Source organism: Eleutherodactylus coqui, chromosome 1 (genome assembly GCF_035609145.1).
Source record: "Eleutherodactylus coqui strain aEleCoq1 chromosome 1, aEleCoq1.hap1, whole genome shotgun sequence".
NCBI classification, from domain to species: Eukaryota; Metazoa; Chordata; class Amphibia; order Anura; family Eleutherodactylidae; genus Eleutherodactylus; species Eleutherodactylus coqui.
This window is the reverse complement of record NC_089837.1, coordinates 180,779,023-180,804,713: the sequence shown is the minus strand read 5'-3', so window position 1 is coordinate 180,804,713 and position 25,691 is coordinate 180,779,023. Positions and strand designations below refer to the sequence as shown.

General features: G+C 41.7%; 1 protein-coding gene across 1 annotated transcript in view; it reads left to right on the top strand.

Annotated features, from left to right (window-relative positions):
* LMBRD1 (LMBR1 domain containing 1) overlaps positions 1-25,691 on the top strand; it is a 187,565-nt gene that overhangs the window by 17,581 nt on the left and 144,293 nt on the right. Inside the window, exon 4 of the mRNA XM_066604231.1 lies at positions 16,442-16,536. Coding sequence (XP_066460328.1) covers positions 16,442-16,536 — 95 coding nt within the window. The remainder of the gene's footprint in view (positions 1-16,441; positions 16,537-25,691) is intronic.

Genomic DNA, 25,691 nt, shown 5'->3' with positions numbered 1-25,691 from the left:
AGGGGATTTATGAAATGGTCTAAAACGAAAACTAATTTCCCTCTCTATAGCAACTAATCGCAGCTCCGCTTTCATTCCTCACAGTACTCTTGAAAAATGAAAGCTCCTCTATGATTGGTTGCTATTGGACAGTTTTTCCTTTAACCCTTTCCAGTCCAATGTCGGGCCTGCCCCTACATCATAATTTCCCTCCACAGCTCCGATGTCGGGGCAGGCCCGATACTGCAGTGCAGGAGTGGACCTGCACACGATCGTCAGACACATCGGGTGCAGATACACTCCTGCACTGGTCCTCATCGAGGACCCCCGAGGAGAAGGCAGAAAGGGTTTTTAACCCTTTCTGCCTTCTCCTTTACACATTACATAGCGCTCAATTAGCGCTATGCAATGCATAGATTCCGGACGGCGATCATGTGACCGCCGGTGTTACCTGACCCCCGGCGGTCACATGAACGCCGAGCTGGGAGCCTGCACTGTGGGAGGACCTGCTTACCTGACCGGCGTCTTGCGCGTTCTCCTTCTGCCTCCCGGCCCAGCGATCATGTGACCGCCAGGTGCCACCTGACCCCAGCGGTCACATGATCGCCGAGCCGGGAGGCAGAAGGAGAATGCAGAAGACGCCGGACAGGTAAGCAGGTCCCTCCCTGCACCCTCCTGAACTCTGTCAGTTCAGGAGGGTGCAGAGAAAATGCATTTTTTTTCTCACCCATTCTCCCCAGCTCCAATTTATTTGGAGCTGGGGAGAATGGGTGAGAAAAAATAAATGGATTGGAAAGGGTTAAACAGCTTTCATAAATATGCAGCATAATGGTAACTCACCAGCAACATTCTAGCAGTGTAGTTTGTTTCAGCTCAGTTGAATCCATATATTGTGAAGCTTTTTCATTATGAGCAGCTGCGTCATTCCTAGTCTATTCACCAGTCTAGGGCTTACTCTCCAGAGTAGACAGGTTGTCAGGGTGTCAGCCTTCCAAGTGTGGCTTGCTTCCTGTGAACTTCAGGATTCCATCTGCATCTATCGGACATGCTCTGATACCTTTTCTCCTCACCATAGGGTGATGAGCTACAGCGGAAGATAGCGTGATGGTTGGCTTCCATTGACTGCAATGGAAGCCGTCCGCGCGTACACCCGCGGCAAATAGAGCATGCCGCGGGTGAGGTAGGGTGATTTCACGGGTTCGGAATTCCGCGATGGAATTCCGCACCGTGAGCATTGAGCTATTAGGTTCTATTGAACCTAATAGCTGTGGGCAACGTGGCGAATTTTCACCGCGTATTACGCGGCGGAAATCCGTCCGTGGGAAGGAGGCCTATGTTACGGAAAAAAACCGCAGCAAAGTGTCTAGTTCTGTAGGTAAAAAAAAAGCCAGTGTCATTTAGGGGTTGAATTACATCCTATGCTGCACTGTATAGGCAAACGGACTTCTGCTTTAAATGTGATATTTTAATTTGAGATATTGTGGTTTTTAGTTTGCTATCTCACAAGACATTTATGAAACTGTCTAAAAGAAAAATGTTCTTAGTTGCCCCCAACAACCAATCACAGTACAGTAGTTTTGATTTTGTGTTCTGCTCTGGTAAAATAAAAGCTGAGCTCTGATTGGCAGTTAGGGGCCACTAAAGCCCTGTTTAGATACCTTATCGAAATTCCTTATAACGATAAAAGTGAGCGATGGGTTTTGCTTTTAAAGATGGACGTTTTTTTCCTAACGTAAATCGACGGAAAATGTCGATCTTTTCAGTCGTTGTATTATCGTTGTGTAGTGTTTGCATTGCAAACTCCCCTAAAATCGTTGAACAACTAAACGATGTCATTTTGACCAAACGAAAAGCAAATGGGCGATGGATTTTAAGTGGACTGAAAGACCAGCTATGAGCAAATCTTTAACGAAAACTGCACGACGGGCGCAAGTTAGACACCATGATGGCTTTTGAGTGAATTTCCAGCAATAGTCGTTGTGTCTAAAAGGGCCTTGGGACAGTTTTTAGACCGTTTCATAAATGTGCCCTATATCTTTGGTGTGTTTAAAGCTGCTTTCTTTTTACAATGCATTTTCCACAGCTGCCGATCTGGATTAGCGCTCAAAAGAAACCTTGTTGACTTTTCTATGAAAGGACAATGTTCATAGCAATGTGTTACTTTTCTTATACAGTGTGAGCTTATTATAACCCTTTTCACCCAGTATCTCTGTATATTGTAGCATTATTAGAAAATAAAACCCGGCATTACATCCTTTGTACTGAACAGTTGCTCTTCTGGACTGGCAGAAATGAAGTGTTTAAAAGATTCTGTTGTGATATCGCATCTCATTCATCCCATTATAGCATTTCTGAAAGCATTTTCTGTTGTGTTGGGAGAAAATAATTTGCATTCCCTGACTCAAGGCATTGCAATGATACTTGGCTAATAGAGATGAGCGAGCATACTCGTCCGAGCTTGATGCTCGTTCGAGTATTAGGGTGCTCGAGATGCTTGTTACTCGAGACGAGCACCACGCGGTACTCGTCTCGATTAAACGAGCACTGACCATTGAATTCAATGGAGCCGGCAATACAGCCGACTCCATTGGAAGCAATGGGCTGCCGGCTAGCGCGGGATGAATTTTCGGGAAGGGCTTAAAAATATAAGCCCTTACCTGAAAATCATCCTAAAATGTGTAAAAAGTAAAAAAAAAATATACTCACCTTGTCCCGGCAGAACGATGTTAGCCCATTGAATTTAATAGAGCCGGCAATACAGCCGGCTCCATTGAAAGCAATGGGCTGCCGGCGATCGCACAATGAATTGTCGGGAAGGGGTTAAATATATAAGCCCTTCCCTGCAATTCATCCAGAAATGTGTAAAAATAAAAAAAATATACTCACCTGGTCCCAGCAGACGGAGTTCAGCTGCGGCCAGCTGGCAGTTCTCCAGAACTGCTCTCTGTAGTATTCAGCAGCCGGGGATTTTAAATCAGTCACAGCCTGACCAATCAGAGGCAGCTCTCACTCACACCCATTCATGAATTCATGAATGGATGAGTGAGTGCTGCCTCTGATTGGCTCAGCGCAGCTCTCAGCTAAATGACAGCAGTTCAGCACCACAGTGCTGGGGACAGCAGGAGAAGACACAGCTGTGCCCCGGCAGCTGAAGGGAGGTTACTTTTAATTCATTTCCAGGGAATGGCTTATATGTAAAGCCCTTCCCTGAAAAAGAATTCAGGTGTGCCAGTGGACCATTGTCTTCAATGGAGTCGCTGGCAGCAGCAGCAGCGGCTCCATTGAAGAGAATGCCTGCATTTTTATTCTTTTTTACACTAAAATCTTTCTTTTTCAGGTAAGGGCTTATATTTTTAAGCCCTTCCCGAAAATTCATCCCGTGCTCGCTGGCAGCCCATTGCTTTCAATGGAGCCGGCTGTATTGCCGTCTCCATTGAATTCAATGGGCTAACATCGTTCTTCTCTGCCACAGCTGTTACAGCTGTGGCAGAGGAGAACGATCGTTATGCTGACTGTGGGGGGGGGTCTCACTCTTGCCACTATTGTGGCTTAATAGTGAGACCTCAGAGCCCGAAATGCAGCCCTGCATGTTGCTCCTCGCCTGCCCTATCCATTTCTGTGTTTTTTACATGACTTTGGTGATTTGCTAAGATTTTCACAAATGAAAACCTTAGCGGAGCAACAGTCATATACAAAAATGCTCGAGTCGCCCATTGACTTCAATGGGGTTCGTTACTCGAAACGAACTCTCGAGCATCACTGAAAGTTCGACTCGAGTAACGAGCACCCGAGCATTTTGGTGCTCGCTCATCTCTATTGTCTAATGTAAATGCAGGAAATGATCGGTGACTAGATCTTAGTCGGTCATTAAAATTGTCACGATCGGCTGAACAATCAAATGCTGCTTCCTTCTGTATTATCTGGAAGGGAGCAGAGAGCTCTGTGTTATATTCGGAGTACATTTTGGGGGTGGGAGGAGCAGGAAGTCTGTGAGCTGCTGCTGTAGCCAATAGCTACAGAGCAGGAAGTGATGTCAGAGATGGGGATATGGTCTTGGCAACTGGAACTTATTTCTTGTGCCATTAAACACCTGTAGTGTACCTGAGCTCTTAGAAACTTGCATTTGAGCGACTAGAGTGATTTTATTAATGCTCCTAATGTATTAAATTACCTAGTAGCTCCATTTTACTTTATGCCCAGAATTTTACCTTAACCCCTTGGTGAATACTAATACAACTTTTACAACAGTATTTTGGTGCAGATGATTTTTTACGGTGGTACAATGGAATAAAATGGTGCTGCTGGGAGGAGGAAAAAAAACTCCCTGCTCTTGACTACTAAGGATGGCTTTTTTTTTTTTTTCTACTGCTGATGCTTGGTGAGAAGAGGTAAGATGGCTCCCACGGGCGTTCAAACAAAAGGGCAGATGCATTAAAATAACCAGCTACTTGAAATGGAGAAAGGTGAGCCTTCCTTGGGATTTTTTTTTTAAATTAAGGTCATGCCCATTACAGGAAAGACCAATTACTTTCAGTCAAGGTCACTAAAACTGAAATTCCACATACCTGGACACCGTTCATTTTTCTTCCCTCTTCGCCGCCGGTGGTCCTGTATTTGCACATAAAGGGATTTATATTGGGTAACACTGGAATACAAGTAGTATCCTTTGTGCAGGAATACCACCATTAAGGCCCAAACAATGTTTCTATTAATACAAATTAAAAGCCTGATATAATGTGCTAACTAAAAGCTCATTCACATGGGCGTAATTTTGGTCTATGTGCTGTCTGTATATATCTGGGACAGCACGCAAACCCATTATAGTCAACTAGGATATACACACAGGTGCTTTTTCACACGGACCTATTTTCACAGTATGTCCTATTCTTGTCTGTATCACCGCCGAGATTTGGACATGCAATGTCCACTGCCCATATGTATTGGACAGAACATGGATGTGTGTCCATGTCCTCTTCACTGCGAGTTGTCGGAGAATCTTGGCCGAGAAAATCACTAGAAATGTATGCGTTACAAGATGCACAAATCCCGTACGAATATGAATTCCATTCTTTTGAATGGGATCATATACATAAGCGAATAAAACATCCACAAGGACATTGCACCTTGGCGAGCGTGATATCAGAGCTAGTTGGAATATGTCTCCCAATATGTGGCAGAGAACTAATTTTTATATATATATATATATTTATTATATTAAAGACTAGATCTACATTCATTAGATTCTTTGCTTTTTTGATCATTTTACTACGTAACACTAAGTCCTGTCAAATAAAGCTACAATCCTGTCATTGTTTGCTAATACGGCATGATATATACATTTTTTATATTTGGTGGATCTTTAATAATCTAGCTGTTGCTTATCCATATCCTATGGACTTTGTTACTGTTTGCTTGGGTTTTTGCTGGATCTGGTAAACCAGAAAATCATCTAAAAATATATTTTTGGTGACTTGTGATCCTTTACTGTTAATATAGATTATTTTGGACATTGCCACCTATATATTCTGTAGGCGATTTGGTGGCTTTGTGCACACAGCAGTTTCTACCTTGCCAGGTGGGGTGCGTTGTGCTGTTCGGCGTCTCTTCATTCCTCATATCGGGATTGATGGGGTACAGAGGTATTGTACAACCAGTCACTATGAAGAATAATTTCTTCTAGATCTGTGACTGTTCTGTCATCTCATGAACAAACTCTAGTTTGCACACAGTTGGATAACCTTTTTCCTTCATATGGCCCTTCACTCCTGTACAGCTTTATTTTTGCCACTATAATTTATCTGTCACACCAGAGTATTCACAGCGGCTTCAGAATGACACAAATGTAGGACAACGTCTTTGTTAGTAAGACATAGGTGTTTTTACTACATGGACATGCCTTACCGCAAAAGTAAGATTTTGGGATGTTTTTAACACTTTGAATTAAATAAACATTATAAGCCTTGTTTTCTCTTGTTTCATGTTCATATATATAAAAAAAAAACTTCAGGTTCTCTGAGATGATTCTAAATATTTTCTCCCATTAAAATAATTAGCGGTCAGCATGCTTACTACATCGCTGGATAAATATCTTAGGCCTCATGTCCATTTGCACGCACGGATACCACTGCTGAATCCTGCAGTTTTATCCAATGCGTGCCCGCCGCCATGGAGAGGCAAAGACAGTTTCTTACCTCTTCAGGTCCAGCGCGGATCTCCTCTGAGCCGACTACATCTTCTTTCTTCAGCACAGCGGGTGCGTCTGGCGAGGCGCCCAGCAAATGCGCTGTGCTCACTTCTTTGTTTTTGAATTTCCTGCTTTTCCGTGGATCCGCGGCACAGCCACAGTGACAGCTGTGGCTGTGCTGCGCATCGGATGGCTTCCATTGACTTCAATGGAAGCCGTCCCTGCGGGATCCGCAGGAAAAGGGAGCATGCTGCAATTACTTTCTGCGCGTGCAATCTGCACACGGGAAAAAAAAAATCACATCCGCATACTTTTTCTTGCCGTGCAGATGCTAATACATCCCTATGGGCGGCTAGAGGTGTGGGTCTCCCGTGCAGGCGACACAGATTTTATCATTAAAATCTGCCCGTGTACGTTGGGCCTCAGAGATTGTCCCACTTTTAGCTATTTTGCTGCAGGAAATGCGCAGCTCTATACATTGTGTATTGGTCTGGGTTGGTGATTGAGGCTCAATCCCATTAACTTTAGTAGGACTCAGCCTGCAGTACCAACCAGGGTCACTGCGCAATGAATGGAGCTGTCTGCTTCTGGCAGCAAACTAACTAGAACTGGGACAACTTCTCTAGTTTTAAAAATGGTGTAACTTGTAGAAGGGTATTCCTTCCATTTGTCATCCATGTGTCCAGTAATATGATTAGGGCCTCATTAAGGTATTTGTGAACACAGAAGAACCACTTCAGTTTGCATTCGCTTTGCACAAAAGCTGCCATGAAAGTTACATTTGTAAAAATAAAAATGACATTTTAATTTTTCACACTTGCTTTTTGTTAATTGTGTAAAAAGATTGATGGGTGTCTAAATACGAACTATACCCCAACATGTGCAAGAAAAAGTGAACCCATTGTAATTACTTGGCTTTTTGCATTGATTACTAATAAGATGTGCCAGGAATACTTTTGTAGGCAGTAGCACACTTAGCATTGTCCCCTATGATGGGTAGCTGTATTCAGCCTTTATCTCTTGTGAATGTTCTTACTAGCTAGGGTCATTTTATGACCAAATGTTTTGTTGTGATTATTACTAGAGATGGGCGCGCACCCAAATGCTCGGGGCTGCGTTATTCTCCCCCTCTTGTATCTGACCAATTTCTGTTCATTCGGACAGATTTCAGTTTAAGGCTGGGTACAGGCTAGCTGGAACTGAGTTGCACCCAAGAGATTTGGGTGTTACTTGCATTAGACAGCACATGGATACAAGTCCATGTGCTGCCTGATATACATGGGCACAGAACATTCACATGATTCACATGCACTGGCATATTCTACTGTTCGTCCGTGAAATGTACATGAGCCAGGATATGCCATGAGTTCTTTCTCAAGTGGGCCATAGACCTGTTTTGACATTCTCTCCTCCCCACACAATGTTTATAGCCTCATAGCACACCCCCCTACTGTAGCCTGTATGTGAAGTTACTTGCACTGCTCTGTATCTCATTTGGTCCACAGAAGGGAGGTCCTGACAGTGGGACCCCTCTGTATGATGTACATGTGTCCCACTAGAGTATATGATCAGGTGGTGTCTTCTTGAGCCAACCCTTAAATTTAAAGGGGCTGTCTAGTTGTAAACTATTGATGATCTGTCAGCAGGATAGGTCATCAATAGTTGACTAATGGGGGGGGGGGTCTGTTGTCAGGGACCTCCGCCGATCTGCTGTTTGCTGGATTGGTGTGATTATACAATGAGCTGATTTCTGCACAACAGTGGCCAGGCTAGGTATTGCAGGTCTATCCTGCATTAAAGTGAATGAGATCTTGTCCTGCAATACCAAGCCTGGCTACTGCAGTGGAAATGGAGCTGTCTGTTTCCTGCAGAAATTGCCTCATATGAACATGCTGACCCAGCAAACAGTTGATCAGCAGGGATCCCGAACGGCAGACCCCCATAGATCTATTATTGATGCCCTGTTCTGCAGATAGGCCATCAGTAGTTTACAATTGGACAGCTCTAAGTTAAAAACTTTCTTAACACTGTTTAATTCATTACAGATTATCTTTTAATATAGTAGACCTGTTCGTATAAATATTTTGTGAGGTGAGATCTGAATGCAGGCTATAAACGTTCATTGTCAGTCATAGCGCATATTCTGTGACACAAAATGGACATGCAGTGTGCTGTGTGAGCAGAAATTTACTTTGCCTTTGAAGAAGATCAATTCACCTTGGCGTGACTCATGCTAGGTTTATCCATCCCCTTCAGTATCGGCTTTTTGTTCCCCTATATGCTTGAGCACAGATATCTAATCACATGAATGGTGTCATTACTTTTCATCTACACTGCACATGCTGAAAATTCCAAATATTGGATATAAATGCCAAGAGTTAAAAGTATTGAAAGATGGAATTACAAATATTAGGTAGATAACCTAGAATTTCCCGAAACGAACATATATCTATTATAAATTTTATATGGTTTTCATCAGATCTTTCTACTATATTCCATCTAGTAGTAATTTTGGCATTCTGAAGTAGAAGTACATTTAACATTGTGATATTTGAACGAACTAGCAGATGGTTTACAGATCAGATGCTATATATCAGATAATATATATGTGTGTGTATATAATATATATCTCATAATATAACATGGATATATGTAAGGATAATGTATTACAGAAAACTGAACACTTAAAGGCCGCCTGCAGATGGCCAGGTCGGATCCCCTGCGAGGAGTCTCGCAGCGGGACCTGACCCGCGCCACTGCAGGGACCAGTGCGGCTCTCATCTGCTCTCGCGGCCCCGGCTCTGTGATGTGCATGCGCAGAGCAGAGCCAGGGCACCGGGAGTGACATTTCTGTGCGGGTCGCAGAAATAGAACATGCCGTCTGCATAGGATTGCGTTTTGCAATGCAATCTTATGCAGGCGGACAGGGGTGGAAATTCTGTGGGAAACCCCGCCACAGAATTTCTGCCCGTGTGCAGGGGGCCGAAGGGAGGCTCTAGTGCTTTGTTGTACGACCTCTAGCTTGTATACAAGATGTGATACAGGTGGGTATTGAGGCATACATGTTCCTTATGGTATCCTAGGGAATATCGATCCACATTTGCTGTAACCGAGCCTCAAGATCATGCGGATTCATAGGCTTTCGAAGTTAGCATCCCAGATGGTCATCTTTGTGCCACCTGCCTCTGTCTGGTGGAACAGTTGAAGCTTCTCTTGCTTGTCGGATGATCAGACAATTCTGTCTACTGGTGGTCTGCCCTCCTAAGGCTGGGTTCACACGGGGCGTATTCCCGCCGGAAATCCCGCGGTTTGGCCGCAGCAAAAACCCCGATATTTCTGCCGGGAGAAGCACCGCGGAAAAACCCTCGCTCTTCTGCTGCGGCCGGCACTCCCATAGAGGAGAGCGCGGCCGCAGCGGAAAGAAAAACAAAAATAGACATGCTGCATATTCTGAAACCGCAGCTGTGGTCGCCGCAGCCGCGGTTCTAGCCTGGCTTACTGCAGCGGATTGCCCGTCCCGTGTGGACGAGATTTCTCAGAAATCTCGTGCACATGGCTGGCTAATCCTGAGATTAGCGGCCGCAGGCGGATTTGCCGCGGCAAAATTCCGCGCGGAATTTCCGTGGCAAATCCGCCCTGTGTGAACCCAGCCTAACGGACTACTCAGAATGGTACAGATGGTGGACAATTTGTCAATATGACCATCCAGCTTCTAGCATTCTAATAATGCACACCCTTTCAAACTCTGTTAACTGGGCGAAATCCTTTCGATTTTATCATATAGGCGTCTAGTGGTCAACAAGCTTTCCACAAGTGGGAAAATGGTCCACAACCCACTAGTAGCCACAGAAAGCCTTTAATAAGCCAATAATGGAACCATATTTAGGACCTCAGGTGACAAGACCATTCATCTAATCATTTGCACATCTGCCTGAGATGTAACTGCATGCCAAGTTTTGTAGAAAAATGGCAACTCCTAGGGGCTTCATTATTTATGATGACTGACACCTATGCATCTTGTTACTGTAGTAATTTAAATTATTATTTAGGATTAATAGACAGTTTGTCTATCCAGAAAATTGTGGTCTATCTATTTCCAGAAATTAGAATATCTTGAGTTGGACTGCTCTTACAGACCTCGCCCATACCTCCAAACCGTTTTAAACGTTTTAATTGTCCTGTCGGCATCCTGTCTGCTTAGCTAAACTTCTATTATAAAGCAGAGTATTTTATATTGCCTTACACATTGCCTTACAAGGGTGCACAACCTTTTCTGGTTTGAAGGGCACATTATCCAATTTTACTTCTTACAAGGACCACAATAACACTTGAGACACTTGAGGCATAGTGATGTTATATGTCGTAAAAGTCTAACAGGTGTTGATTCTACTTCTGAGACTCCCTATAGAAAAAGAAAACAGACAAGAACTTTGCTATTTCCGTAAACTACAGTAGAGAGATCATCCGCAGCCTTCTCTCTTACTTTTATATCTCCCTCTCTGGTGCCGATTAGGCCAGAGGGACGCACCAAAAAATGGCAGAATTTTCATTTTGTTCTTTTTCATTTTACTCCACTTAGAATTTTTTTAATGTTTTTCAGTACATTATATGGTACATTAAATAGTATCATTGAAAAATACAAGTCGTCCCACAAAAAACAAGCCCTCCGACAGCAACATTCGATTGATAAATAAAGGAGTTATGATTTTTTAAAAGGGGGGGGGGGGGGAGGAAAAAATAAAAATGGAAAAATGAAAAAAAAGCTTGGTCACTAAGGGGTTAAGTATCTGTGCAGACACTTTTCAACTGGGAATGCTTTAGTCTGTACAATTGTGCCGGCTTCACAGGTAAAATCTACATGAAACTTGTGATTTTACAAGTTGCACCGTGTTCTGAAGTGAACATTTCCTTACATGCCCTCTTCTTTCTGTCTGTTGGACATTACATTTTTTTGAGCGTTTTGTAGCCAATTTTTCAGGGGAAGCACTTTCTTCAGTTAGATCATGTCTTCAGAGTTTAGCTTGGGAATTTGTTCTTTTGCTATTTAATTTTCTATCATGACCTTTTAAACATTAATATGTAGAACCTGCAATAATCCGTTTGTCATCTTAATACTAGTACAGATGGGTCACCACACTATGAGAGGTTTGTTGTACGGGGTACATTTAGCACTTTTTAGTAGCATGTAAAATATTTTGTATGTGAAAGAATGGCTTTATCTATTAATGCGTGTGGAGTGCTAAAATATCCAAATATAAAACCACTTTAAGCATTATAGACATGAGGCGCTTTTTGCTCAAATTACTTTAAGTACCATATATCACAGAAGTCTTGTCGTAGAGGGAAATGGGTTATGATTTTCTGCTTCACTATTGTTATCAAGTGTATGAAAAGCAGTGCTACATGTTAAAAGGAACATTTTTCAAATTGAAAATGTGTATATGTATAGTTGGAGTCTCATACATCATCAGTAGGAGAAAGTGCTTGCTCTTTACCAACCAGGAAGATGTTTTTCACAGTAAATGATTTGATAACCTTGAATAGAAATGTAAAACTATTTATAGAAGTATGCAGGGGGTACACAGAAATGCCTAATCTTATTTGTATAGCGCCAGTGTATTCTGCAGCGTTTTCAGGTAATTTATTTATTACCCCCCCCCCCCCCCCCCCCCCCCACCACCAAGCTGGGTACTTATTTTACCGACCTCGGAGGGATGAGTCAACCTTGAACCGGCTAACTTAACCATGCCGGGATTGAACTTGCAACCTTCAGGTCATGAGCGAGCGCTTAGGACTGCATTTCTGCTGCCTTAACACTCTGCGCCACATGGGACTCAACATAACTGTAGGGAATCAATTTACGTCAAATTAGCATAACAAATAATTTGTGATTATAAAAATAAATGAGCTTTATTATCTTACAGAAAATGTTCAAAACAACCACCTTCAGCAACTATACAATGATGTGCATGGTTGAGTGTGGCATAATGGGCTGCATATAGCATTTCTGGAAGCACCGTTTCACAGTAGTTGTCTCTTTTCATCGACCTAATGCAATGAGAGCCAGTTGACACACGTGACAATCGTTCATTCACATAGTCTAGCTACACATCTTCCTGTTCACATGGGACGATGCTTGCTGATGCATGGGATTTATGCTTGCTGAATTTGAAAATCAGCGTTTGCTCATTTATTGACTGATCGTTGGTTCCTTTACATTGCCCGATTGTTGGGTGTGCGTTCAGAAGAATCTTAAAGCCCTATAATCGGGCTATGCAAAAGGACTTTTAGTTTCCCTCTCCACTCTTCTCTTTTAAACGCGATCAACTAACTTATCTCTACAAAATTTTAGTTGAGGTCATAAATTAGTTAAAGGGGTTGTCTCGCGAAATCAAGTGGGGTTATACACTTCTGTATGGCCATATTAATGCACTTTGTAATATACATCATGCATTAAATATGAGCCATACAGAAGTTATTCACTTACCTGCTCCATTGCTAGCGTCCCCGTCTCCATGGCTCCGTCTAATTTCGCTGTCTGCTTGCTTTTTTAGACGCGCTTGCGCAGTCCGGTCTTCTGCTCTCAGCACGAGCCACTTCAGCCTGCTAGCCGCTACAGCTCTTCTGCGCATGTCACTTCTCGGGAGCGCGCTGGAGCGGCCATTCTGCTACCATTCTCTGTTAGAGAAAGGTGCAGAAACTTCAGCAGCCCAGCCGAGAAGCCCAGCCCAGCAGCCCTGCCGAGAAGCCGCCCAGCCCTGCCGAGAAGCCGCCCATGTAAGTGAGGGGTCGGGGGTTTTTTTGTGTGCGCTGGGGGGACTGTATAGACCGCCGGAGCCTGCCGCCGGGCCCCAGGAGCCTTCGTCTGTTGTCAGGGGCCTGCCGCTGGGCCCCGGGGCCTAGAGCGGGGGAGCTGGGGCCTAGCGCCGGTTACCTGCTGCCTGGCGGTGGGTGACTGTGGCCCAAGAGCGTGTGCCGTGGTCGGTCGCGTTCAATCCCGGGGTCCGGTCGGCGGCTACGGGGCGTCTGGTTGTCAGGGAGACACAGCTGGTAGCGTCTCGGGAGCGCGCACGTCGGGCTGAAGCAACCGCGGTGCACCTTGGGAAAAGAGCCGACGGCCATCTTTGGGAAACTTTTTATAAGTTGCTGAAACGCTGGAACTGTAAGTAGAAACCGGCTTTAAAAGTCATTTACACGGGTGATTAGTAATGTATGCTTAATAAGAGAGACTGGGCAAAAAAAAAATTTCACTGCTTCCCTCCACGAGAGGGAAGGGCTGAAATCTAAGGCGTTAATCCAGCTTTACCAACAGATCTTCTATGGAGACTTGGTCTGCAGTTTACTGTATGCAGTGATGAGTAGGAGGTCCAAGAGACAAAATGCAACATTTTTAATAAAACCCTCTTGCAAGAATGATTGTCACCCCAAAATACAAATATTTAAGTGGAAAAAATGCCCCCCAGTGCTGTCCATAGCTTTTTAAAGTAGATGGTTGAAATGAACACAAACTACAGTATTGTCCATGCAAAAAACTAGTGCATGGTTGGTAAATCTGAAGCAATACATTGTATATTCAGATTCAGGTTTCCGATTCAGTCTTAAATGAGGGGAGGGGCAGATGCCAATGGTCTGGTAAGAAGTAAGATGTGTATGGTTGTGGTTGGTTTTATTATCCCCAACCCCACACCCCACCGAAAATTGCATTTCTCTCGATGAAAAGGGCTGGCGGAACAGGTTTCAGATGCCTTCTTGTTTTTATTGATCCAAAGGGAAACTAAATAAAAACAATTCATCAATTGAGGCCACAATAATTTCTTTAAGACTTCAGTAAATGGCAAATCTTGCCTGGAGTGAAAGGCAATCTTGAAGGCAATTCTGTTTACTCTCATATGAGGTTTATTTTCTGAATGTTTCTTTCCAATCTCTAAGATCAAATGTCAAATCTTTACAAGTGTAATGTGAAAAGCCATTTCCTTCAATGATGCTTCGTTTCTAATCTCAGCAGGTTGCTCTGTGTTGTGTGTCCGCTGTAAATGTGATATTACTAACTGTAAAGACAATTAGCAGTGCTGCTTGTGATATCCTTATTATGTCATTCTATTTTTATTTTTGGAATTATGCTCTCTGACATTTATGCAGACCACAGTAGGATTATAATTTACCACTTGCTATTTTTTTACTTTAACCTGCAATTGAGTGCAAATTAAATTTTCCAGTTGGTTTACTGAAAACTGGTGCCGCAGTTTTACTTGGAACTTTCTAACTTTCAAAATATTCTTTCAATCGTTCTTTCATAATGTTTTTACATTACTTATCTTTATATTTCTCTGTTCCTAAGCATAATAAGTTAGCTTATCCACATTAGTTTAATAAGTACATCCAAACTGTGCCAAATAACACTTTAAAGTAGCTATTAAAGGGGTTCTGTCATTAAAAACAAAATTCTATACTCGCCTATTTCTTCCCCATCAGTCTCCTTAACATATCTTCTCAAGGCTGAACTTCTCCAGCGCCCCCGGGTCACTTCACTGCACACCGGCTGCCTTGCTACGAAGCGTGCATTCCTCGCATTCTCTTCAGTGAAGGTCACATCCCTGTGACATAGCATTCACTGCTTAGGAAGGAATTCTGATCTATTTTAGAGACAGCTTGCATAAGTAATCTCTGAATTAGATCAGTACTCCCCCCTACTGGCCTGTGAGCTGTGACGTAACATACATTGGCTGGCCAGAAGAAGATTGCCGGTAATGTATGTAACCTCACAGAAGGGAGGGGGATTCAGCCAGCTGGAGGTGAAGTGCCCCCTTCCCCCGTGGAATGCAGGAGACGGGAGAAGATGGGGGAGGTGAAGATCTGGTAAGTATAGAACTTTTCTTAATGACAGGGTCTGGATGGGGTGTGCAACATACATATCAAATATATGTGGTAATTCTGCGGCCGCCGACCTCAGATTCTTCAGCAAATCTCCACCCGTGAGCAGGAGCCCTTAATATATGAAGTGAAAAAGGAAGAAGAGGAACAGCCTCCATAGTAATTTATTGGCTAGAGTACTATTGTAGAGGCATACGGAGTATGTAGGGTGAGCTCCATATTTCACCTCTTGAAACACTTACATTGTATTAGCCATGCATGTCAGATATTGCATGCCTATACTGCTGTTTAAGAAGTAGGTGGATTGTCTGTCATGGCATTTGTTCATCCTTTTAACAACCCCTTAGGGTCTCTTCACACAGCGTTTTTATCTATGGGTTTCTGGCCCTGTGATTTGTCTGAATACTGTTATCAACCATTTAGATGGAACTCAGAGGTTAAAACCCGCAGCGTAGACCGCACTCACTGTGTGACTATGAAGACGGCCTAACTCTGGCTTATTCTTTTTAAGGCCGTATTTACGCGGTAGAGAAACTGATCGATATCGCATTTACAAAATGCAATTTTTTTTCTCCTCCGCAATTGTTATATGATGGCAAGAAACATAAATTCCCGTACATGGGAAAATCGCATGTTATTTCAATAGGAAGAATAAAAATTGCCTGAGGTTGTATTTATATGGGCACTTGCATGAGTTTTGTGCATGGTGAGACGTACAACACTCACATGGGTGTATTTACATATGTGGTTTTTCTCTTTTGCTAAGAGACAGAAAATTCACAGATGTTCTATTTTGTGGGCGATATCATTCGTTCTTTTGAATGGGAGATAAAGAAATCACACAGCACTCGCGTGCAAATGCGACTTTCATGCAAGTGTGTTTTTTATTTTTTATGTTTTTTCCTAATGTAATAACATATGATTTTCATATGCGTGAAAAACACTCGTGCAACTATGTGCTTTTCTTCCAAAACACATTGCAATTTCAGCGACAGCCTCAAGTGTGCAAGCTCGATATTGGTTTGAGTTTGTCAAAAGGAGTTGGCACTGACGCATGTAAATACGGTCAAATGCATATTTTTTTGCTGGGGAAATATATGTCCATGTTTACACTAAATATAGTCAGAGCAAGAAGAACAGAGGTGTCAATGGCTTATGTTCTTAAACACTGTTACATTCTTGTATTTTCCCTTTCTGATTCTCTTCCCGTAAATTAATAATATTTGGTTGAGTTGTGATTAGTTCATTTGTCTTTCCCTCCTTCATGTTTATAGTTTAGACGTGATCATTCTGGACAAGTAAAACTTCTCATGAAATATTTTGATAAAGGCTATTTTACAAAAGGATGCAACTTAACCCCTATACAGTATTGTGACTCTTAATTATGTCTTTTCTTTTGCTCTTTAGCTTTTTATTCCATTATCCTGTTTTGCGTATTTTTATGGATACCATTTGTATATTTTTACTATGAAGAAAAGGAGGAAGACAGCACCCATTGTTCAGTAAGTTTCTGAATTTTCTTTATTTTTTTTCTTTGTGTAGCTACAGGTTACCTAGCTATTACGAAGGAGTTTCCTGATCATCACAAAAATTCCCTATTTTATACAAAATGCACAATGTTTACCTTCCACATAAATCTATGATGCATGTTGATACAGATGTGATACATGCAGATGTGCTTTTTCATTTATTAGACTACATCCATGTGTCTTTTTTTAATACTTATCTGCAGCTACCATATACAATGTTACTCATCTCGCGTGGACACAACGCTCAATGAACTTGATGTACTTCTGTTGCCTAATCATGTATGCTGTTTATACTGGATCCAACAGCAAGAGACGTTAGCTTGGTGACCCACCATGTTGCAGTTTGTTTAGTGATAACACTGTTCCACAAAAATTAGTGTGTGTGTGTATGATATATATATATAATTTTTTTTTTTTTTTTGTAACGGAGACATGATTAACTAATCTTACCTAATTCTTTGGATACTGAACACGAAAATGACAATGAAGATGTGATATTGGTCTTGTTTTGATGTTAGAGGGAGAAGGTAAAAGGCTGAAAATAAAAAAACGAGAATTGCAGTATTTTTGGGATTTAAACTACTATATTTATTTATTGGGACTATAGCAAGACTACAAAAAATTCTGTCATCTCTGTGAATGGGAGAGTGGTGACACATTAAATCATTACAAAAAGGATTGGCCTAGTCGATCATCCCTTCCACCAGGCCACAAAAATGTAGTAGATCAGCTGTTTGTCATTCCAGATCAAGTCTTCCTTCCACCCCTACATATTAAACTCACTCAGTGTGTGTATAGGCGGTTGATAGGAACGGTGATACTTTTACCTATTTGTGTCCGCTATTGCTGAGGATCACCACAGAGAAAATCGAGGAAGGAATATTTATTGGTCCCAGCATAAGACAACTTCAAAAGGATGAGGAACTTGAGTCTGTTGAAGGACGGTGAAAAAAGTGTGGAAGGCTTTCAACTAGTTTATGGATTGTCAGAGCTGAAAAATTTCCCCCAGCCTGTGGCTGAACTTCTAACATCATATGAAAAAATGTGGCTGCAGAATATCCCTGACACTGCATATCTTGTATTTCCATTTAGAGGTCTCCCCCATTAATTGCGGTACAATCCATCACAAACATTGTGTTTTCACCAGGCTCTCACACTCGTGAAGCGTTTGAAAGGTAAATGGTTCCCTGCAGTGTTGGTGGATTACCGCTGGATGATCAGAAGAGACTAACAAAAAGATGTTGTATTTGAGGCATATGTGTACAGTTTCTTTCTAATAAAAGAAAATCGTATTAAACTCAAGAGTTCTTTCCTTCTTTTCTCTGTAACTTCCAAACAAGAACCAACCTCACCTTTTGCAATGTCATTTTCATGTTCAGCATCCAAAAGTTTAGGTAAGATTAGCTAATTACGTCTGTTACAAAACCTGTATTGAACAGTGTAATCGGAAATTAAAAAAACAAAGCACAAAAATTGGGCTACCAAGTCCAGTGATATAAAGCAGTTTACAGCAGAAATAAAAAGTTTTCCTATTAATTATAGGTGATGAGCATTCTCTATAATGTTAGGGCATATTGATGTCATAACTGGCTGGTTTCCCACTTGGGACACCCTTCTATGAGCCGGGTCTTCAGATGTCTTGTAGTATTCACCTTAATGTCTGCAAGTTTTCTTGAGTCTTCAACCAGCAAAATCGACTGTTTGCTAGGGTTCTTCGGAGCAGGTGTCCTTTGTGGTGGGAAAACCTTTTTTAAAGGGCATGTTTCCTTTAAAACATTCGCACTTTGAAAACACAGTTTCTGATATGTCAGACAGTCATATTGGAGGTCATCAGTGGGGGGCACCGATCACTAGAATAAAGGGGCCAGTGGCTACCAATTACTGGACCACTTTGTGCTTTAACATGTAGATCTTTCAGAACTCTTGATATATTGTCAGTCTTCAATTTACTGCAATGGGCACTGTAAGGAACATAGCCATTTTATGAGATACTAATTTCTCCAGTAAAATTTACAGAGCAGATCATTTCTCGTATTGTAGAAATAACTCTGCACACATAATTTTTCCATTTTATATTTTTTTATATATTTTTTACTGTTGTACGTGTTCAATGGTACTATTACTACCACAAGATACTGTAAGTAGTGAACTTTATTTTTCCTCTGCTGAAGTACAACTGGAAGCATACAGTACGTAATGTGTCAATGCCTCTCAAAATGAGAACCTAAATGAAGCATAGATCCTTTCTTGTCCTGATCTTTTGCTATATTGTGTAATTTTAGGTAAAATGCATTAGCCTGGAGTTCAGGCTGCTTTGCAAACTCTACTGAGAGGTGGTCAAGCTCTATGATGGTTACCATTTGTGCTGAAATAGCTCTTGAGAATGTTGAGGAATTGGAACACAAATTATATTAGCATTTTTCAGAGATTTGTGCTATACAAATATTAAAGAAGAAAAATCCCTTTATCCTTTTTCTGTTGCAAGAGGGAGGCTCATTTCACATGACATTTTTCTGTCCATTGTTACCTCCGCCCTGGGTATGCCACTTCTATGCAGAAAAGGGCAAAGGAACCAGAACCATAGGGATTAATATGTCCTTGAACATCTTTTAAACTGGATGGAAAAGCACTGTGGGTGACTCTCTTGTTTCTCTATCCTGTTTAACCCCTTAGTAATGGTCCTATAGTGTTTGTATGTCAAAAGTGTAACAATGGAGAAAGCACGCTGACCGTCCTTTATACATCCTAGGTGTTGGCTGTTGATTACAGCCGACACCCGGCTGTTAATCATTTAAATGCCGCTGTCAATTATGACAGCGACATTTGAATCCCCTGTCTTTTACGCCTCCCCCACCCCCGCAATGAGATCGCAGGGAGCCGTGCAGGTGTCATGGCAGCCACTATGGAGTGGCATTATATCATTATGCAGGAGTGATCAAAGCATCACAAGTTGCTGTCCCCTAGGGGGACTAAACAAAAAGAAAAAGGAAAAATAAGCTCAATACCCTGGGGAGTAGACCCTGTCAAGGAGTATATCCTATCTTCACATCAGTCACCCCCTTTAACCCCTTTTTTGCTGACCTTTTCCTTTTTAACCTTCCCTTTCCTGTCTCAGTTTCGAGGTTGTTCCCCCAGCAAATATAAGTCTCCAAGCTTTAAATAGTAGTGAAAATGTCAGAAAACACCCCTACAACTCAGATATCTCAGAAAGTTAGGCAAGAGATATTGTCCGATTGCTGCTTTTCGGGTAGCGTAACATTTTCTAACAGACTGATATGCTTAAGCTGTGCTTCCCTCCTCCTGTCCCCTGCTATCACCACCACCTGCATGTTGATCACAGGTGGAATACTACATCAAATTGCCCCCCCCCCCCCCTTGTTGATTTGAGACTGTTCATCGAAAAATGTTTAATAAAAATCTTTTGAACCTAAAATAAACTCAGTTTTGTTAATTATAGAAAAAAGTGATAAATCTAATAAATCAAAAACACATATTTAGTATCTCTGCGTCCGTAAAAGTCTAATCTATCAAAGCAATGTATTATTTACCCCACACGAAAAAAAAGCCAGAAATGCACTTTTTTGGTCCCCCTGTCTCCGAGAAAAAAACGCAATAATAAGCGATCGAAAAGACGTATGTATTCCAAAGTGGTACCAACGCAAACTACAGGATGTCCTGCAAAAACTGAGCCCTCGCACATCTATGTCGTCGAAAAAAGAAAAACTATTGTGGTCAGAAGATGGCAGCAGACAATAATTGAAGAAAAAATATATCTTTGAAACAAAATACAAGTAGTACAGCAAATAAACTATGTTTGGTATTGTAGTAATCGTACTGACCCATAGAATAGTTATGTCATTTTTGTTGCAGTTTGTGCGCCGTGGAAACAAGACGCACTGAAAGATGGCGGAATTTCACTTTTTTCCATTTCTCTCTACTTAGAATTTTTAAAAAGTTTTTCAATACATTTTATGATACATTAAATGGTACCATTGAAAGATACAACTTGGCCCACAAACAAAACAAGCCCTCTTACAGCTACATCGATGGGTAAATAAAAAAGTTACGATTTTTTTTTTTGAAAGGAGGAAGGAAAAGATCCAAATAAACCAAAAAACTCAGTCACTAAGGGGTTAAAAGCCTAACAGGGAAGGCAGGTATATGAAATGGAGACAAAGAAGTGTCATACTAGCATATTGACCTCTATGCTTCCGTTCTGCTTTCCCCACGCAGTTTTCTGAATTGCTGGGCCGAAAAAACTTAATGTGAAAAGTGCTTTAGTAATAATTATATTTGCCTTGCACTCCAATTGGAGTTCAAGTTCTATTCCATTCGTCCTCATCTATTCTTTCAGTTTTAGTAACTTGTAAAATTTGTGAGTGACTACTACATTCTTCTAGTTTTTCTTGGATTTCTATTAGAATTAAACAGTAGTTGGTGGAAAAAACATCAAAATATTAATCTGTTGTGCAAAAGCTCTGCAGAACTTTCACTGAACAAAGTACATTTGTCTCTGTCAATCATTTGTGTCAAAGATTATCTTATAGACTGTTCTTTACATGAACCTCTCAGCAGAATGACATTATGGCATGCTGAATCTGCATAATTGCAGAATAATGATCATAGGGGAGGCTTATGCTCGCTGTTCTTTGATGAGGATTGTCTGTAGTGTTTAATGCTTCAGTAATTTATCTATTAAGTCAACACTGTGCATCCACTGTAAAAGTAAACTTATATAAAAATGTATGAACGTACTGTAGAACATCTCTTATGTCAGATGTAGATGTTCTCAGACTAGGACCAACAGCTGTGGGGAGTATATAAAATTAATAGAATAATTGAGCCTTATTTTTCACTAGCTTTATCTGTATCTCAAAACAGCGGATGTCTACCTGCTGAGCCACAAAGCAGGCTTAGCGTGGGGATAATTCTGGGTTCCCCTAATATTCACGGCCTAACTCCACCAATTGGGAACTGATCTTTGCTGCAAGGAACCCCAGATCCTTACCATAGAAGTAGTGTCAGTTATATTTCAGCCAATGCAAACTATTCAGGGTTACAGTAAGGCGGTACCAGTTTATGACAGCTGACAACCGCGGGCAATAGCCGCTATCAGCCGATCGCGGCTTTTAACCCTTTAAATGCTGCTGTGAATTCTGACAGCGACATTTAAATCCCCTGAACTATGTTCGGGGGTCCGGTACGCGGTGAGATCGGGGGGGAGGCCGTGCAGGTGTCATGGCAGCTGGGGGCCTTGTAAAAGGCCCAAGGGGTTCCTTAGCAGACGGTCTTATCAAGCCCTCCCCGTGGGGTGGCTTAATAGACTGCCTGTCAAATGGCAGTATGACGTAATGCTATAGCATTATGTCATACTGCAGGAGCGATGTATTTGGTAATATAAAAATATGTATTTGGTATCGCTGCATCCGTAAAAGTCCGCTTTATCAAAGTGGCGCGTTATTTTTTCCGCACGGTGAGCGTCGTCCGAAAAAAAATAAAGAACACCAGAAATGCACTTTTTTAGTTACCCTGTCTCCCAGAAAAAACCCAATAAAAAGCGATCAAAAAGTGGTATGTATTCCGAATCGGAAACTACAGGAAATTCGCAAAAAATGAGCCCTTGCTCAACTACGTTGACAGAAAAATAGTTATTGCGTCAACAAAATGACCGCAGAAAATAATTGTAAAAAATTAAGTGTCTTTGAAAAAAGATAGTAAAAAAACTATACAAGTTTGGTATCGTAGTAATCGTACGGACACATAGGCATAGGCAAATTCACTTCGAATTTTTTTAAAGTTTTTCAGTACATTATATGGTACAGTAAATGGCATCATTTAAGAATACAAGTCGTCCCACAAAAAACAAGCCCTCGTATAGGTTGTTTCAGTATGTGGCTCTAGAAGGCCCCTATTATGTCAAGAGGAAAACGGTCTACTGAGTGAATTGAGATTAATGGAACATTTTATTTGTAAAATATGATACAAATAATAATGCTCGTTAGTCACATGTTAACTTTCCTTAACATTTTTTTAAGGTAATTTTATATATATATTTTTTTCGTTTACTAAGGTGTAGATCTATGTAGTATCTATAAGTCTTTAAACTCTTCTCTCTGTACAGCATTATGCATATATTTCACTTTAATGTGCGGTATAATCGATCCCCAACTCTAACATGTAGACTCAGGCCACCTGTAAAGAAATTCTTGTATTATAGCAAGGTTACCAAATGTTAATGGGTTTTTTAGCACAAGAACAGAAGTACACTGGATGAGGACACCCTCAAGGCTTGGCTGAAGTAAAATGAAACCAAGATGGATTATAAATTTAGAATACAATTAGACAAAATTCAAAATATGTTAAACTGTAAGAGGCTAGTAAAGATTGACAATGGTCAACAGTGTACATTCCACTGACCTCTAGATTTAAATGTAACTCTTGTAATTTGTGGAATAAATGATATTATATCACACATGGATAATTTTAAGGCTGGTTTTAAGTGTATGGAAAGCCCTTGGACCCCAAGGTGACACTCCTTTTTGGTTCCCTGTTAATGCCACAGGCCTGTGCTTTGTGTTTTTTTTTGTGTAGATATATAAGCCCATATTTATCATGGGATCCTATGTGTTATTGCCATATAACTTAATTACCCTTGATTGAAACAAGACACCAATTTTGGGGATTAACCCCTTGAGTGGCACGCCCGGAAATTTTCCGGGACGAGCTCCACTGCTCATAGCAACATAGCCCGGAAGGTTTCCGGGCTATGTGTCACTATGGGAGCTGCAGAGCACAATGCCACAAGCTGTGACAGTGTGCTCTGCCTGCACAGATCCACAGAGAACAAAGCAAGGGCTTTGAAAAACCAGCAGAAGATATTGCTGATCTGCCGACAATCTCCTGCACTGCTTTGTTTACAGGTTGCCATAGAGACCATCGGCTTGTCAGAAGCAAGCCAATGATCTCTGTGGCAGGGAGAGCTGGTTGTTAGCTGTCAGAGGACAGCTAGGTACTAGCTCTTACAGCAGAGATCAGAGAAAACCTCCGATCTCTGCTGTTAACCCTTTACATGCTGCAGTCTATGTGACTGCAGCATGTAAAGGGATGTCACTGCAGCATGTAAACGGCTGTCCCCATCGGACCCCCAGAATGTGATCAGGGGGTCCTGATGGGCCCCTGTGGAAGTCCCCTAAAGGGACGACAAAAAAAAAGGAAAAAAATTATAAAAAAATTATAAAAACACTTGTCTCCCTTTACTTTGTAAAAAATCAAAAATACAATCACACATGTGGTATCCATGCATCGTAATGACCCAGAAAAGGAAGTTAATACATTATTTAACCCCTTAATGACATGGCCCCTTTTTTTCTTTTTTCCCCATTTCTTTTTTTCCTCCCCCCCTGTTTAAAAAATCACAACTTGTCCCGCAAAAAACAAGCCCTCATATGGCCATGTCAATGGAAAAATGAAAAAGTTATGGCTCTTGAGACGCAACTGCAAAATTAGTTGAAATTCAATGATTAGACCATTTTAAAAAACCTGCCCTGGTGGGCACGACAGGGTGGTAGGAAACCCACACTCAAGGGGTTAAAGGGTTCACAAAGGGGAGTTTTTCTCCCAACACCATTCACCATAAACCAAATATCAATCACCATGTAATAACAAAAAACAAGACTTGGTCTTTTAGACTCAAGTAACCATGTAATAAATTAAATGAGGGCTTGGTCTTCCAGACTCCAGTCCACATAACATAAATTTTGTAATAACCTAAATGAGAATTTGGTCCTTTAGACTCAAGTAACCATGTAATAACCTAAATGAGGACTTGGTCTTCCAGACTTGAGTCCACATACAAACCAATAAATTTAGAAACCAAATCCACCCATATTAGTGATCAATGTCCCACTTAATCAAATACTACGACAGCATTGAAAGGGTGGGGGGGAACTTTGACATGAATTCAACTGCTGATGAATCAATGAACTTCAGACTTCTTATAGCTCCACTCCTTCCCGCCGCTTTACTGCCGTCCAATCAGACCTTGTTGCTAGGCCAGTTGTTTCTCTCCTCCCCTGCCACTTTCACACTGGCCAATTGGACACTGTTAAGCCAGCTGTTACTGTGGCAGATATTCAGGACTCTTCTATGGATGATCTCATTTCACCCTGAAATGAACTCGAGCACAGGGTGAAATACCCCAAACCCTCATTACTAAGGGTATATCTAAAAGACACTTAACCATTTATCACTCAGATACCACAACGCTTTTTTACCTAATCATCATACAGGCGTACAATGTATTTGTGCCTTTTTTTTCTGGTGCATTTTACTTCTAAATAGTGTCTCCTCTGCTGTGTTACATGTCTATTAACCAATTGTACCAGAGGTTCGTGTCCCTCGCACAATGCACATTCGCTTGTAAAAGTGGATGTTGCAGACTCTGTTTGCCGCACATCTATGGACTCTGTTTAACGTATAGGACAAGTATGTACAGTGCAGGGAGAAAGTGTGTGAACCTTTATGTTAATAACTGCTCCAAGAGCTAATTGGTAGACTGTTTTTCAAATAAGGAGATGAGTGGGTTTCACAGGTGATTTGCCCATTGACCAAAAGAACACCGAGCCAGGTTACCTTCAATTCTCAAGAAAAACTGGTTACTGTGAACCTTGCCTCAATGCAAACCATTTTCAGAAGACCTCAGAAGTTGTGTTTATAGAGACACACAAAGCTGGAAAAGGCAACAAAAGCGTTACTAAACATCAGCCTGTACATCAGTCGATGGTTACACAAATTATAGCTACGAAGGGAGAGAATTCACTGCTGCGATTATTTATATAAGTGAATGCCCCTCTGCACACGGGCGGAAATTCTTCGTCGGGATTTCCCGCAGAAATTCCACCCCTGCCCGCCTGCGTATGATTGCATTACAAAACGCGATCCTATGCAGGCGGCCGTGATTTGTCTGCGTGAAAATACACGCGGAAAACAAATCACGGCATGCTCTATTTCTGTACGGGTCTCGCAGAGGCCCGCACAGAAATGTCACTCCCGGCTCTGCTTTGTGCATGCGCCGGCTGGCTGGCCGGCCAGCAGCCGGCACATCACAGAGCCGGAGACGCCGAAGTTGA